The sequence below is a fragment of the Rhinopithecus bieti genome, unplaced genomic scaffold (genome assembly GCF_001698545.2).
Source record: "Rhinopithecus bieti isolate Rb0 unplaced genomic scaffold, ASM169854v2 scaffold_5497, whole genome shotgun sequence".
Lineage (NCBI taxonomy): Eukaryota > Metazoa > Chordata > Mammalia > Primates > Cercopithecidae > Rhinopithecus > Rhinopithecus bieti.
Window position 1 is genome coordinate 920,664 of NW_016805006.1, and position 16,968 is coordinate 937,631.

Here is a 16,968-nt window from a genome sequence, read left to right on the forward strand (position 1 = left end):
AAAGAAAAAATATTTGAAGACATAATTGTACAAAAATTTCCAAATTTGATGAAAACTATAAACCTACAGATCCAAGAACCCCGTAAGCCCCAAGCAGAAGAAAAGTACAGCACAGTTTCATAGCCGTTTTCTCTATTGTTTGTATGTGTTCTGTTTCACTGATTCACACTCTGATCTTTTTCCCTTTTTCCTATATTTTCTGTTTTGCATTAATTTGCTCTACTTTGTCTAGTTTCTTAATGTGGAAGCTGAGGTCACTGACTTCAGATCTTTTCCCTTTATAATATAAACATTAGCTCTATAGTTTTTCCCTTGAGTATGGATTTAGTGCCATCCCACAAAATTTCCTGTTTTTCTTTAAGGTTTTTATTTTGAATTAGCCAAGCATGATGGTGCGAGCCTGTAGTTCTAGGTACTCAGGAGGCTGAGGCAGGAGGATCACTCAAGTTCAGGAGTGGAGGCCACAGCGAACCATGACTGAGACACTGCACTCCACTCCGAGTGACAGAGTGAGACCCTGTCACCATTAAAAAGAAAACAAGTTTCTATTTTGAAATGATTAAAGATTCACAAAAAGTTGCAAAATAGTACAGTGATGCTCTGTGTACCCTTCACTCAGTTGCAAAATCAGAAAATCACCATTGACACAATCCAGAAACTTTATTCAGATATAATGAAATTTACATACATAGTTTTATACTCATTTTATGTGTGTGATGGTCTATTTAATTTTATCGCATGTGTAAATTGGTGTAACCTCCACTACAATCAAGATACAGAACTGTCCTATCACCACAAAGATCAACCTTGTAATAATTCTATATAGGCATATTCACCCGCTTCTCTCCCACCCCATTCCTAAGTCCTGGGCACCACTAATCTATTACCTATCTCTATAATTTTGTCATTTTGAGAATGTTATATAACTGAAATCATGCAGTGTGGAAACTTCAGAGATGGGCTTTTCTTCACTCAAAATGATTGTCTTGGGGATCATCAAACATGTCCCAAGTATTAATAGCTCAATCCACTTTTTTAAAAAAACTGAGTAGTTGTCAAAGATATGAATATATCTGATTTCAATGTCCCTATTCAGTTAAAAATAATTTCTTAATTCCCTTTAGATTTCTTCTGTGAACCATGGATTATTTAAAAGTGTGTTAGTTTCCAAATATTTGTGCACTTTCCAAAGATCTTTCTGTAATTCATTTCTTACTTAACTCCCTTGTGGTCAGAGAATATACGTTGTATGACTAGAAACCTTTTTTTTTTTTTTTTAATTGAGACGGAGTCTTGCTCTATTGCCCAGGCTGGAGTGCACTGGCACATTCTTGGCTCACTGCAAGCTCCGCCTCCCAGGTTCATGCCATTCTCCTGCCTCAGTCTCCCGAGTAGCTGGGACTACAGGCACCTGCCACCACGACCTGCTAATTTTTGTATTTTTAGTAGAGGCGGGGTTTCACCATGTTAGCCAGGATGGTCTCGATCTCCTGACCTCGTGATCCGCCCACCTCAGGACTTGAAACCTTTTAAACTTATTAGGATTTGTTTTAGAGCCGAGAAGATTCCCTATATTGGTCAATGTTCCCTGCACACTTGAAAAGAATGTGTATTCTGCTGTTGAGTGAAGTGTCTTACTCAGTCTGATATTAATGTAGAAATTCCACGTTTAAAGTGTGTTTCTTTTAAGTAGCATATAGTTAGAACTTCCTTTTTAAATCTAATTTGACAATCTCATTTTTTACTAGAATGGCCATGTATAACTAATGAGTATTGATATGGTTAGAATTACATCCTCTTGCTTGTTTCCATTTTATTTCCTTTGTTGGCATATTAGATACAACATTTTGTTTTTGTTGTTTTAGTAGTTGCTTTTGAGTTCATTATGTACATCTTTAACTTATCCCAGTTTACCTTCAGGTAATAGTATACCACTCACATATATTACAAAAATCTTACAATAGTATAGTTCCATTTCTCAACCCCTTGGCCTTTATGCTACTGTGTACACACATACATATACACACATGCGTGTGTACACACACATATATATTAAGAATATGCCATTTTGTTTCTGTGAACAGTCAATATTTTAAAATAAGTAAACTATATTTTAAATTTTAATTATTTATATTTTACCAATTAGAAAATATCTCATCCATTTACCTATGTTTTTCACCATTCCCAGTGCTCTTAATTCCTTTCGTGCTGATGTAGTTTTCTTCTGCTTTAAGGACTCCCTTTAACATTTCATATGAAGCTGATAACTTCTTTGAGCTTTCATGTACCCAAAATTTTTAATATTTTGACTTCATCTTCAGATATTTAAGAGGCAAAGGCAGTATACAATTCTGGGTTGATGGTTATTTTCTTTCCATACTTAAAAGATATCTGCTGGCCAGGCGCAGTAGCTCACATCTGTAATCCTAACATTTTGGGAGGCTGAGGTAGGTGATCACCTGAGGTCGGGAGTTTGAGACCAGCCTGACCAACATGGAGAAACCTCATCTTTCTAAAAATACAAAAAATTAGCCGGGCGTGGTGGCGCATGCCTGTAGTCCCAGCTATTTGGGAGGCTGAGGCAGGAGAATCGCTTGAACCCAGGAGACGGAGGTTGCAGTGAGCAGAGATCATGCCATTGGACTCCAGCCTGGGCAACAAGAGTGAAACTCCATCTCAAAAAAAAAAATTCTGCTTATCTTTGCTCCTTGGTGTGTAACATATCTTTTCCTCTGGCTGCTTTTAAGATTTTTTTCTCTTTGTCAATGATTTTGAGCAAACTGATTATAATACACTTTGGTATGCCTTTCTTAAGATGTCCTGTACTTGGGATTTACTGACCTTTTCTATCTGCATTTTATGGTTTACATCAAATTTGGAAATATTTTGGCTATTATTTCTTCTGTCCCACCACCCCTTCTTCAGAAACTTGTTTACTAGTATATCTTTTCCCACAGTTCAGTGATACTCTTTTAAAATTATTTTGTGTTTTTTGTGTTTATTTTGCTCTATCTTCGAGTTCACTAATCTTTTCTTCTGCAATTTATTTATTAATTTTATTATTATTATTATTATTTTGAGAAAAGGTCTTGCTCTATTGTCCAGGCTGGAGTGCAGTGACAGAATCACTGTTCACTGCAGTCTTGACCTCCTGGCCTCAAGCAATGTTCCCACCTTAGTCTCCTGAGTAGCTGGGATTAAGGGCATGCACCACCACACTTGGCTAATTTTTCAAATTTTTTCTGTAGAGACTTGGTCTCACTCTATTGCCAGGCTGGTATTGAACTCCTGGCCTCAAGTGATCCTTCCACTTTGGCATTCCAAAGTGCTGGGATTACTTTTTTGCAGTTTATAATCAATCTTCAATATTATGCAATGAAGCTTTCTCCTACTGTGGTTTTCACATCTACAAGATTTTTATATTTAGGTCTAAGTAATTTAGGGGTCTACTTAACTTTTTGAACATATGGAATACATAGTAACTGTTAGTGTCACTAGTCCTGACTCTGTGTGGCCACCATGCCCTTTAAGATACTCAGATGGTTGTTTTCTAGGCTGCAGTTTCCTCACAGGCACCAGTATTCTGTTGAATACTAGAAAAGGACCCTCTGCAGTCTTCAGCAATTTTTCTCTGTGAAAATCTTCCCTGATATCCTGTCTAACAAATTCTAGGTCAGGGTTTGAAAACAGTAAGTATTTTGGGCTTTGTGGGTCATATGGTCTCAAGTTACTATTACTTGACTCTGTGATTATAGCTTAAAAGTGGCCACAGACAAGATAAAAATGAAACGGGGTGGCTGTGTTCCAATAAAACTTTATTTACAATAAGAGCACACGGTAATTTGCCGACACCCGCTCTTCTTTGGTCTGACTGGACTCTCAGCTCTGTCTCCTCAACTCAGGGAGTCCCCTGGGTTTCACCTGCTTTCTCCCTCACTGTGACACAGCCTAGATACTCCAAAGACAATAAACTGAGGCAAGTGCAGGGCTTGTCTCATTTGTTTCCCATCTCTCAGGGATCACTGCCCTTCATTCCCTAATCTCAGATGACTTGAAAACAATTGTTTCATAGATGATTTCTATTGTTGTTCCATGTGGGAAAGTAAGTCTGACCCCTGTTAGTCCATCTTGTTGGGAAGCTACTACTCAACTGGAACCTCAAGAAATGGTCAATGATACTAAGAGAACACTAAATCTCCCCAAAATTTGAGGTCAAATTGAAACATATAAAATATTCTCTCCATCTTTCTCATATTCCTTTTAAAGTTAGAAGGAACCAAGTATACACCCAATAACACACAGGGAAGTACTGTGGACCCCAGTCACCTTTCTATTGTATATCAAAGCTATATTTCTGTTGAATGAATGTATATTTCTATTACAAATAAAACTCAGTAAGTTTATAGAGGAACTTTTCACACACTCACAGGCTGATTTAGAAAGAAGTCCAAACTCTGAAACCCACTCTGCCACAATGCTAATGTCAGCAACTTAAAAACACTGTTGCTGCCAAATTACCTGAAAGAAAGGAGGAAACATTATTTTTCCCTTAAACAAGGCTTTCCTAAGGCAACTCAGTAAGCTGTTTTTAATTTACAAATTGGAAACGCTACAGCAGACTGAAGAAAAAGTTATTGTCTATTTTGGGATCATATTCAAAGCTGGGTGGTATTTACTGATATGTTCTATGGTTTATCTTTGTTTTTGGCAAAGGAACACACTGAAATATAATGCCTGTGTTCGAAGGCAATATAGCATGTAATTTTTATTTTAAAGGAAGTAAATGCAGTGCTAACACAAAATCACTAATGTCCTCTGCTGTCATCCTTTTATAAACTATTCCCAAAATTTATTCAATCAAGGCAAAACATCTTTTGGATTATAAATTGACTTTTACCTTTACTGAGTTAAACAGAAAGATTAGATTACCATCTATATATTTAGTTGGCATATATAAATTAATCTATGAAACTGCAGAAATATCAGCCTTTTAAAAAACTTATTAAAAATGCCAATTTCATATGGTTCCACCTAATAACAGAGAAGTCATCTGTGCCTTTACAGTGACCTCTGTATGGAGCACTCTAGTATGACCTAATTTACAATACATCAAAATTCCTCAATTTGGGGTATTAATTTGTGATACAGCAAAATTCTTCAATAAAAATAAAAATTCATTAATTTTGGTCATTCCATTCAATTTATAGAGGTAGGAAATGTTACTATAATTTAAGAATACAGAATTTGGAGTTTTTACCTACTTTATATTAAAGTTACATAAGAAGTGTTTAGTGTTTGGGGCTGGTTCCCCTTTCCTTCCACCACAAGCCACCCTTTTTGCCACATATACAGAACTTTGTTTATTAACCAGCAGTGGATTTATTATGATTACCGGGCTGGAAGGGGAGTGGAGATTCCTTGCTAAACATCCTGCTCTCCTACTCTCTTCTCACTGAGACAAAGTCTCTTTCCCATTTCCATTTCCATCATTCTTTGTCTACTATTATTATAATTTCCGGAGTTTGTACAAGTCTGCTTCACTTGATTCACAGATCCAAATACAAAAAAAAAAAAAAAAAAAAAAAAAGCTTGCAACATGTGTGAAGTTTGTATTAGCGTTTACTAACAAGTTATACAGTCAGCCTTCCGTATCCTTGGTTCCGCATCTATGGGTTCAACCAACAACAGGTCGAAACTATTCTGTGAAAAAAAAAAGGATGGTTGTGTCTGTACTGAACATGTCTAGACTTTTTTCTTGTCATGATTCCCAAACAATACAGTGTAACAACTATTTATATAGCATTTATATTGTACTGGGTATTAGTAATCTAAAGATGACTTGAAGCATACAGGGGGATGTGCGTGGGTCACATGCAAATAATAATACCAGCATCAGGGACTTGAGCATCTGTGGATTTTGTTATCTGAGGGAGGTTTTGGAACCAATTTGCCATGACACCAAGGAATGACTATATTTGAAAATTCTTTGAGAATAACATTTATTAAAGTCTTCAAGTTGGGAAATAAGAGGTAATTTCCAATATAGTTAAGGAAAACAAAAAACTTTCTGGCACCAGGTATAATATACTTGTGTTTTAAAAGGTATAATAGCCTTCCAAATGGCTTCAGTAAGGGAAATCTGGGAGAAAGCGAGAGTAATAAAGTCCGCTTTAATGGCTCTAACTTGCAGAAAGGGTGCAACAGATGGGTGGGCATTCTCTTGAAACTGGCGCCAGCATTGCTTTATAATTGCTTTATATAATATGTATTAGATAAGGTATATTGATGTAGTATACTATGAGAGTATAGTGTAGGAGTGAATAGTTTGTTTTTTGTTTTTTTTTTTTTTTTTTTTGAGATGAAGTCTCACTCACTCTGTTGCCCAGGTAGGAGTGCAGTAGTGTCATCTTGGCTCACTGCAACCTCCATCTCCCGGGTTCAAGTGATTCTCCTGCCTCAGCCTTCCGAGTAGCTGGAATTACAGGTGCGTGCCACTACACCTGGCTAATTTTTGTATTTTTAGTAGAGATGGGGCTTCCTTATGTTGGCCAGGATGGTCTCAAATTCCTGGCCTCAAGCAATCCTCCCGCCTCGGCCTCCCAAAGTGCTGGGATTACAGGCGTGAGCCACTGAGCCTGGTCTTTTTTTTTTCTTAAGAGACAGAATCTTGCTCTGTCACTCAGGCTAGTGTGCTGTGGTGTAATCACAGCCCACTGTAACCTCAAATTCCTGGGCTCAAGCAATCCTCCTACCTCAGCCTGCTGAGTAACTGGGACTAGAGGTGCGTATCACCATGCTCAGTTAATTTTTAAAATTTTTTTGTAGAGACAGAGTCTCTCTCTGTTTCCCAGCATGGTCTTGAACTTCTGGTCTCAAACAATCCTCCCACCTTGGCCTCCCAAAGTACTGGGATTACAAGCATGAGCCACCATGCCCAGGCCAGGTATTCCACTGTAAATGCTGACTACAAAAAAGGATTTTAAATTATACCAAAAGTCCCAGAAGTCTATCATTTGAAAATATATTCTTCTGAGATAAGAAACAAAAGGTTATAATAATGCTTAAATGTATAAACTATTTTACAGTTTTAAAAAGGACTTTATGCTGGGTACAGTGGCTCACACCTGTAATCCCAGCACTTTGGGAGGCCGAGGCGAGTGGATCACAAGGTCAGGAGATCAAGACCATCTTGGCCAACATGGTGAAACCCCATCTCTACTAAAATACAAAAAAATTAGTCGGGCATGGTGGCGCGTGCCTGTAATCCTAGCCACTTGGGAGGCTGAGGCAGGGGAATCGCTTGAACCTGGCAGGGCGGAGGCTGCATTGAGCTGAGATCGTGCCACTGCACTCCAGCCTGGTGACAGAACAAGACTCCATCTCAAAAAAAAAGGACTTCAGCATCACTTCATTGATCATCATAATGCCTCTATAAGAGCCAGTATAATAATTGATATCTACATTTATCAAGTTATTGCTGGACTTAGAACTAGAACCCAGGTCTTTTCATCTTTATCCCAATATTAGTCCATCTGGAACTCAAAAGGTCTAAAATGAAATGCATTAAACAATAAGTCCTCATTTAACATCATTGGTAAGTTCATGGAAACTGTGACTTTAAGCAAAATGATGTATTACAAAACCAATTTTACCACTGACTAATTAATATAAACAAGAGTTAAGTTCTTATATATATATTTGAGACAGTCTTGCTCTGTCACCCAGGCTGGAGTGCAGTGGCGCAATCTCGGCTCACTGCAAGCTCTGCCTCCCGGGTTCACGCCATGCTCCTGCCTCAGCCTCCCGAGTAGCTGGGACTACAGGCGCCCGCCACCATGCCCGGCTAATTTTTTGTATTTTTAGTAGAGACGGGGTTTCACCGTGTTAGCCAGGATGGTCTTGATCTCCTGACCTTGTGATCTGCTCGTCTCGGCCTCCCAAAGTGCCAGGATTACAAGCGTGAGCCACCGTGCTCTGGCCTCTTAAGGTATACTTTTTTTTTCTGGTCAAAAACATCAGTAAACTTCTGAATAAAGACCCCAAATGCTTTAATATTAAACATCAAAATAAATGTGAGCTACATATACATTTAAGAAAGATTAATGACAAGTAATAAAATTATTTACTCATTTTCTAGTGAATCACTGAGTAGTGGAGCTTGAAGTGCTGGTGAGTTAAATCAAGGAATAAATGTTTTGCAAAGCGAAAATTTGAATGGGCACCTTCTACTACCACGAAGTTAAAAAACAAAAAGTAACCAATATGCTGGGCTTGCTAACCACTTTCACATAGCATCATTTATTGTTGTACATTTGTGTGATTTACCATATTATTTTAAGAAATTTTATTTTACAATAATTCGTATTCACTCATTCAGAGTTGTGGGTGGACAGAGTCTGTATCGTGGCAGCTCAGGGTGTAAGGCAGGACCCAACCCTAGACAGGACACCATTCGATTGTAGGGCACTCTCTCACACACAGGTCCGTATTTACTCAGTCTGGGACACAATTTAGCCATGCCAATTAACCTAACATGCATACCTTTAGTATCAGCGAGAACACCTGTGTACCCACTGAAAACCCATGCAGACATGGGGAGAACATGAAAACTCCACACAGGCAATGGCCCCTGGCAGGGAGCGATTATGTTTTCTCATCAGTCTTATAAAGAATTGATGTTAAACAAAATGACATTATTCAAGGACCTGCTGTATTCCATATTAGAAACCACAGAATTATTAGTAACTACTTAGTTTCAAACTGTCTCTCTCTTTTTTGAGACAGAGTTTCACTTTGTCGCCCAGGCTGGAGTGCAGTGACACTATCTCAGCTCACTCCAACCTTCACCTCCCAGGTTCAAGCAATTCTCCTGCCTCAGCCTCCTGAGTAGCTGGGACTACCGGTGCATGCCACCACGCCTGGGTGACTTTTTTGTGTGTTTTAGTAGAGAGACGGGGTTTCACCATGTTGCCCAGGCTGGTCTTGAACTCCTGAGCTCAGGTGATCTGCCTGCCTTGGCCTCCCAAAGTGCTAGGATTACAGGCGTGAGCCACCATGCCCAGCCTCTAATTCCTTTCTATGCCAACTCTTAAACATCTCACAGGTCTGTCCTGTCTTCTCTTTAATACAGCATTAATTTAATGTCTCATCTTGCTCTAGGATCACCTAGCCTCCACTCCCTTCCTCTGAATTTCCCGCTGCAATGCTGCCAGAATGATCTTTTTTTTTTTTTTTTTTTTTTTTTTTTGAGATGGAGTCTTGCTCAGTTGCCCAGGCTGGAGTGCAATGGCGTGATCTCGGCTCACTGCAACCTCTGCCTCCCAGGTTCAAGTCATTCTCCTGCCTCAGCCTCCCAGGTAGCTGGGATTACAGGCATGCACCACCACATCTGGCTAATTTTTTTGTATTTTTAGTAGAAAAGGGGTTTCACCATGATGGCCAGGCTGGTCTCGAACTCCTGACCTCAAGGGATCCGCCCGCTTCAGCCTCTCAGAGTGCTGAAATTACAGACGTGAGCCACTGTGCCCAGCCCAGAATAATCTTTCTAAAATACAATTTTGATGGTGTCATTCCTATGCTTGAAAACATGTGATGGTTTACTACTGCCAACAGTGGTGGTTTTTAAATTATGCAACTGAGGATTTTTGTTGTTCCAAGAATTAGACAAAGGTGTTTAGGGCAGCTAAAATCAAGCAGAGTGTAATGTCAATAAGGTCAATCACTGAAACAAAAAACAATTAAGAGATAGATATAGCTATATCTTTTCCCTATATGTTTTGTAAATATTTCAGACTTGTTATTGCATGTCTGTTAAACAGACTTAATAGGCATCAAAATAACAACACAAAACACAATAGTAACTCTGAAAGAGTCAACTATGCTTAATTCAACGATTAGTTAGTTTTGCTCCTTGAGAGGTAATGGAAAATGTACTCATGATTCTTACTTCATATCATATTCATGTCACGTATTTTTCCAGTTCATATGATAGTTAAACAGATGCTTAAAAAATCTAGAAACTAACAACTTCTGTATGCACTGCTTCTTGAATCAATCTGAAAACCACTTAAATATCACCCGTCTGTGATGCTGTAGGCAACACACGTCACTGCTCTCACAGTTTAATTTATAACCCTCCACTGATACACCTACCCCATTTTATTTTACTTTTTTATTAAATGTCTGTCTCCTGAATTAGGGAATGCATTGAGGAGAGAAGCAATATACTATTCACCTTTAAATTACAACTGCCTCACACATAGTAAGCACTCAATAAAAATACACTAGAAAAAGCAGAGAGTTCAACAATTATATGAGAGAGCAAGACTGCCAACTATTGATTACAGTTATGGAGTCTCATAACTTGAGAGCAAAGTCTATAAAATATTTCTGTTTCCAGTATAATATATAACACATTATAAAGATAAAATAAAATCATTCAACAACCATTTTAATTCATGCTTTCTAATATACCGGGCAGGATAATGTGTTAAATACAACAAAGTTTCATTAAAAACATGTCAATGTTGTTTTAAGAATTTTCTTTAAAACATGCACTACTCAGAGCCATCAAATTAAGAATTCCATCTATATCTACAAAACTGAATCATAATTGTAAAAAATTTTTAATTCTATAAACACAAACTGGATAATAAATACTAAATTGCCTTTAAATGCCTCCCATATTAAAAGGCTGTATCTAGGTCAATGAACTTGGTTCAGCCTCTACAAATGCTAATGTTTAAACATAAAAGTAAACAAACAAACAAATATAGTTGAAATCTTTACCTCATTATTGCAAGTAAAATTCTACCAAAAGAAAAGCCTGCTGGCATAGTTTTCACAGTTGCACTTTTAACTGTACTAGGTTTGGGTTTTGTTTTTTTTTTTTTCCATGTTAGAAACAGATTCCAAGCTTTATGAAACTGTTTATTACATCCTAGTATTTTCAGGTAGTTGTTTTTGTGTTTGTTTGAATTTTTGAGCCCTCCAGATATTCCCTATCAACTTAACTTTTATTACAGGAATATATTTCATAGGTACAGAATATAAGCAGTCAGAGACATAATGTATACTAAGGCTTGCGGTTTATATTCGTATTAAATATCTCATTTGCCTCAGACTGATTCTTTAAGGCCTATGGCCTATGGACCAATGGTAATGTTTGCTTTAAAAGCTAGCATTTTAAGATGAAATCTGAATAGACCATACGAAAGGAAAAAAAAAAAATCTGAACTACTTACGGCCAGCAAGCAGGAATTGATAATACTGTACTGCATCTGCAGCGAGGAGCAGAGGATGGTTTGCATTAAATGGTGGCTGCAATTCATTCCATTGAGGGGTTCTAAGGAAACAGCAGAAGAATATTAATATTTAAGCTTAATAGATGGGATGTAAATCACCGTGACTGTCATCACTGATGAACACTGACTTAAACTCACACTATTTTTGTGATCATTAAAATGAACTTGTAATCATTAAAATGAATGTGCTGAAACCTGAAACACAAGGCCATCTGCTTAGAAAAACAAAAAGGTGGCAGTCTTTCATACAAATAACATGCAGTCAATATAAGCCTAACAGCAGAAGACCCCCCCCAACAGTAGGCCAGACATTCAGAAGATTAAACAGGTGTAAAATTCAAATGTTACAACTAACTAGTTCTAATTTATGTAATTTCTGACCTCTCTATTCTTAAAATATGTGTATACTTTAAAATAAAATGAAGTAGGTAAAAATGGTTAATAAAACACAGCTGTGTAAATGGATGACTTATTATAGATCAAATTAGTATCTAAGTTCTGAAATAAGTTACTATTTCCACAATGATAGTGTAGTAATTTTAATTAGATCTGCCCACTCCTAAATAAGCTTGATAAATTAGATATTGATCAGATCAAGCCAGCATAGTTAAGCAGTAGTAAAGAACGCTGGAGCCTCCAAAAATCAATAGAAGAATATTTTAAAATGTCAAAAGGACAGGGATCATTTTCATATCCATTTTTGTCTGTTTCCTTCCATACATGTCAGGAGCAATTTTTTCTCTCCTGGACAATGAACTATATTAAAGAGGTTTTATTCCAGGTTTTTTTCCTTTTGGTTATAGCTTATAAAGATTCTAATCATTATGCACGTTTGAGATGGACTCTGATTCTTAATAAACATTCCTACAAGGTTTAACCACTGTATCTTGGAGAATTACTTTCAGAGAAACCTTTGAATCTATCTATGTTAGTTTCTACTCCCCTTAATGGCTATCTCAATGTTACTCTCTATTTTCAGTGAACATGAGATTGTAAATAGAGGAGGCATAAGTCCAAGAAAATTTAACACAGAAGTGCAAGGAGAAATAAGTTCAAACAGAGGTATTCTCCAAGTTACATATGGAAGACAATTAAAAAAATATATCCACACAAAAATCTGTACATGAATGTTCACAGCAACATTATTTAATAACAGCTTAAAAAGTAGAAATATCCATCAACTAATAAATGGATAAACAAAATGCAGTATAACCATATAATGGAGTATTACGTAGCCATAAAAAGGAGTGAAGTTCTGACATATGCTACTATATGGATAGATCCTGAAAATACACTAAGTGAAAGAAGTCAGACACAAAAGGTCACATATTGTATGATCCCACTTACGTGAAACGATCAGAGTAGCAAAATCCAAAGAGAAAGAAAGTAAACTGGCTGCTGCCTAGGTCTGAAGGGTTGGAGAAAAATAAGAAGTGACTGCTAATGAGTATGAGGTTTCTTTTTAAGGTGATGAGAACTGATTGCAGTGATAACTGCACAACTTTGTAAAAAGTCACTTTTAATGGGTTAATTTTATTGTATGTAAATTATGTCAAATGAAAAAGTAATGAAGGGCCAGGCACTCATGCCTATAATCCCAGCACTTTGGGAGGCCAAGGTGGGTGGATCACCTGAGATCAAGAGTATGAGACCAACCTTGCCAACATGGTGAAACCCCATCTCAACCAAAAATTAGCTGGATGGGATGGCGGTCGCCTGTGGTCCCAGTTACTCAGGAGGCTGAGGCAGGAGAATTGCTTGAACATGGGAACATGGGAGGTGCAGGCTGCAGTGAGCTGAGATCGTGCCACTGCCCTCCAGCCTGGGCAACAGAGCGAGACTCTGCCTCCAAAAAAAAAAAAAAAAAGGTAATGAAGTATTGTTTGTTTTGCTAGATAAAAGTGAGATTTAAAAAATTACATAGTGTATAATTCCATTTATATAAAATTCTAGAAATCGGGCCAGCATGGTTGCTCACACCTGTAATCCCAGCACTTTGGGAGGCTGAGGTGGGCGGATCACAAGGTCAGGAGATCGAGACCATCCTGGTCAACATGATGAAACCCCATCTCTACTAAAAATACAAAAAAATTAGCTGGGCGTGTAAGCATGCCCCTGTAGTCCCAGCTACTCGAGAGGCTGAGGCAGGAGAACCGCTTGAGCTGAGATTGAGCCACTGCACTCCAGCCTGGGTGACACAGCGAGACTGTCTCCAAAAAAAAAAAAAAAAAAAAATCCTAGAAACTGTAAACTAATCTGTAGAGACAAAGAGGGGTGAAAGAAGGAGAGATTCCAAAGGGTCATAAAGAAACATTTGGGAGTGATGAATATGTTTACCATGTTAATTGTGGTGATGATTTTGTAGCTGTATGCATGTAAAACTTACCAAATTACACACTTTTAATCTTCTATACCTAATGAAGCTGTTAAAAAGGAAAAAAGAAAGGAGGTACTACCTAACCAGAGTCCAGCTGGCTCGAGGTGATGTCATCATTTCCAGTGGCGTGTCGTCACTAATCTTGGGGGCAGTGCTGAGGGGCCGCGGCTCCATCATGTGCTCCACTAAGGTGCCATAGCAACTGATAATGTACAAGGACTCAACTACAACTTGTTTGGACTGATCTACAAACAGAGAAACAGAACCTGATGTGTTATGATGGCATAAAAGAAGCACAGAATAATTTTCACAGTTAATGATCTTATCAGTCTGCTCCTGAGGCTGCTCAGAGAAAGCGAAAAGACAGGAATTTTTCCTTTTTCTTTTTTTCTTTTTTTTTGAGATGGAGTTTTGCTCTTGTTGCTCAGGCTGCCGCCTCCCTGGTTCAAGCAGTTCTCCCGCCTCAGCCTCCCGAGTGGCTGGGATTACAGGCTCCTGTCACCACACCCGGCTAATTTTTGTATTCTTTTTTTTTTTTTGAGATGGAGTCTCGCTCTGTCACCCAGGCTGGAGTGCAGTGGCCGGATCTCAGCTCACTGCAAGCTCCGCCTGCTGGGTTTATGCCATTCTCCTGCCTCAGCCTCCCGTGTAGCTGGGACTACAGGCACCCGCCACCTCACCCAGCTAGTTATTTGTCTTTTTTTTAGTAGAGACGGGGTAATTTTTGTATTCTTAGTAGACGCAGGGTTTCGCCGTGTTGGTCAGGCTGGTCTCGAACTCCTGACCTCAGGTGATCTGTGCACCTCAGCCTCTCAAAGTGCTGGGATTACAGGTGTGAGCCACCATGCTCGGACGACAGGAATTTTTTCATATGGTGCTTGTTCCTTGCCTAAAGGTTGCCTTGTATAAGTACATGCTAGTGAATATGAAAATGTCTATGATATCAGAGTATTTTCAATCTTAAGCAACTTATTTTAAGAATGATATGACTATGCCCCAAAACCTAATATAGTAAAATACTTTATAGACTTTTGTACTTGTCTACAATGTAATTTGTCCCACATTATGAAAAATGAACGATATCAGGGAACGGACTAACTGAAAAGGAATAACGTATGGACTAGGATTTAGTTACCCTGGATGTACCAAATGACTCGCATGAAAGGTTACTTGTATGCTTAAATCAGCTTAATGTCTCATTTATTTTTTTTTCTCAGAAAACTTAAATTTAGAACTTAAATTTGTGGATCAAAACAAACAAAAAACATTTGATGTGTCAATGTAGGTTCATCAATTCAAACACACGTATCACTCTGGCGGGGGATACTGATAATAAGAGGCTTTGCATGTGTGGAGACAGAAGGTATATACGGAAAAATCTCTGGACCTTCTGCTCATTTGGCTGTGAACCTAAAGCTCCTTTAGAAAATAAAGTCTATTCAACACACATACACATGCATGCATGTGCATCCCCTTCCCCAAATCCTCTTCTTTCTCCCCATGGGATCACTGGCCCCATGGTAAACGGAGATTAGCCATACTTTGAGCACTTAGGTGCTTAGTACGGATCTAATCAACTGACTTTATAAGGAATACACATGTACTCACTAGCAAAACAGGTTTAGTCCTCTCTCTCGGGTTTTACAGTAAACTTAGGAGTATATACAATCACTCATGAATGCTGGGTGGGTCATCTTATCTCTGTGTCAGGCGAATCAATTACAGCTGATTTGAGAAAATGGCTAATGATCAGCCAGCGGGACATAAAGGAGTAGCAAGTTAAAAAGGTAATTAGAACAGAAGGGAGAAGCATTTGAAATTGAGCTTCTCAGAAGGTTTTTAATAGCAACAAAAAGTCCTTTCGATAGCATCATTACACCTAAGGAGGTAACAAAAAAATAAAGATGGGATAAGGAAATGGAAGGCTTGCATACTTAACAGTATCCTCTTCCACTTAGGTAAGGAACCTGCTGCGCCTGAGATCCCATTACCAAGGAAAGGGTCACTGAAAGGCGATAACAGAGAAAGGGCTCATGTCTGACTGCCAGTGTTAGCATAAAGGAGGGCCATTTTGCCAAGAACAATACAGCCTGTGGAACTCACCTGAGAAGTGCCCCAGTAACAACCCAGTTTGTGACCTACTTTAATAATACTAAAATATTAAGGGGAAAATCATAACATTCAAAATTATATATACTGTGTTTATGAATGTAGGCATTCTCTTCTAAACAGAAGCAATAAGGATTCCTATGCTATAAAGCATTAATCCTATAAACATTTTAGGTATAGACCCTGGTGATCAAAGCAGGGATTAAAAAGATAATAACTACAGTAGTCCCTCCTTAGGTGCGAGTTCAGTTACCCATAGTCAACTGCGGTCCAAAAATATTAAATGGAAAATTCCAGAAATAAACAATTCATAAGCTTCAAATGGCAGACTGAGTAGCGTGGTGAAATCTCTCGTTGTCCCGTCTGTCCTGCCTGGGACAAGAATCATCCTTTGTCCAGCATATCCACTCTGTATATGCTACCAGCCCATTAGTCCCATAGTACCTGTCTCAGTTATTAGACTGAAAAGCATTGTACCATATAGGGCTCCGTACCATCCAAGGTTTCAGCCATCCACAGAGGGTCTTGGATGTATCCTCCACAGATAAGGAGGGACTACTGTATATTAATTCAAAGGAGCAATGGTAACCACAAAAGCTGAGCCTTATTTCTCAGTAGCAGGCTGTTACCTTTTTTGTTTTTTTTGTTTGTTTGTTTGTTTGTATTTGAGATGGAGTCTTGTTCTGTTGCCAGGCTGGAGTACAGTGGTGCAATCTTGGCCCACTGCAACCTCCACCTCCTGAGTTCAAGTGATTCTCCTGCCTCAGCCTCCCGAGTAGCTTGGATTACAAGCGTGCACCACCACGCCCAGCTAATTTTTGTATTTTTAGTAGATACAGGGTTTCACCATGTTGGCCATGTTGGTCTCGATCTCCTGACCTTGTGATCCGCCCACCTCAGCCTCCCAAAGTGCTGGGAGTACAGGCATGAGCCACTGCACCTGGCCTTAGTTGTGTTTTTAAAACATGGTAGAGTTGTTGCTTTTTTTAATGTGAAGATTTTTAACATGAGAAAATCTGGTTTGAAACTCTGATTCCACTGCCTAACCAGTGTTTTTAGCTAAGATATTTAAACTTGCTGTTCTCAAGTTCTTCATCTCTAAAACAGGGACAATGAGGCTTTTCCCCTCCATCCTTCATAGACAAGGAGTGAAACTAGCTTGTAAAAATGTAAAAGGTA

General features: G+C 38.5%; 1 protein-coding gene across 1 annotated transcript in view; it reads right to left on the reverse strand.

Moving 5' to 3' along the window:
• The window catches only part of BCAS3 (BCAS3 microtubule associated cell migration factor), a 749,063-nt gene that overhangs the window by 359,302 nt on the left and 372,793 nt on the right, over positions 1-16,968 (reverse strand). The window contains exons 18-19 of the mRNA XM_017870817.1: positions 13,760-13,946; positions 11,244-11,344 (exon numbers count right to left, since the gene is read on the reverse strand). Coding sequence (XP_017726306.1) covers positions 11,244-11,344; positions 13,760-13,946 — 288 coding nt within the window. The remainder of the gene's footprint in view (positions 1-11,243; positions 11,345-13,759; positions 13,947-16,968) is intronic.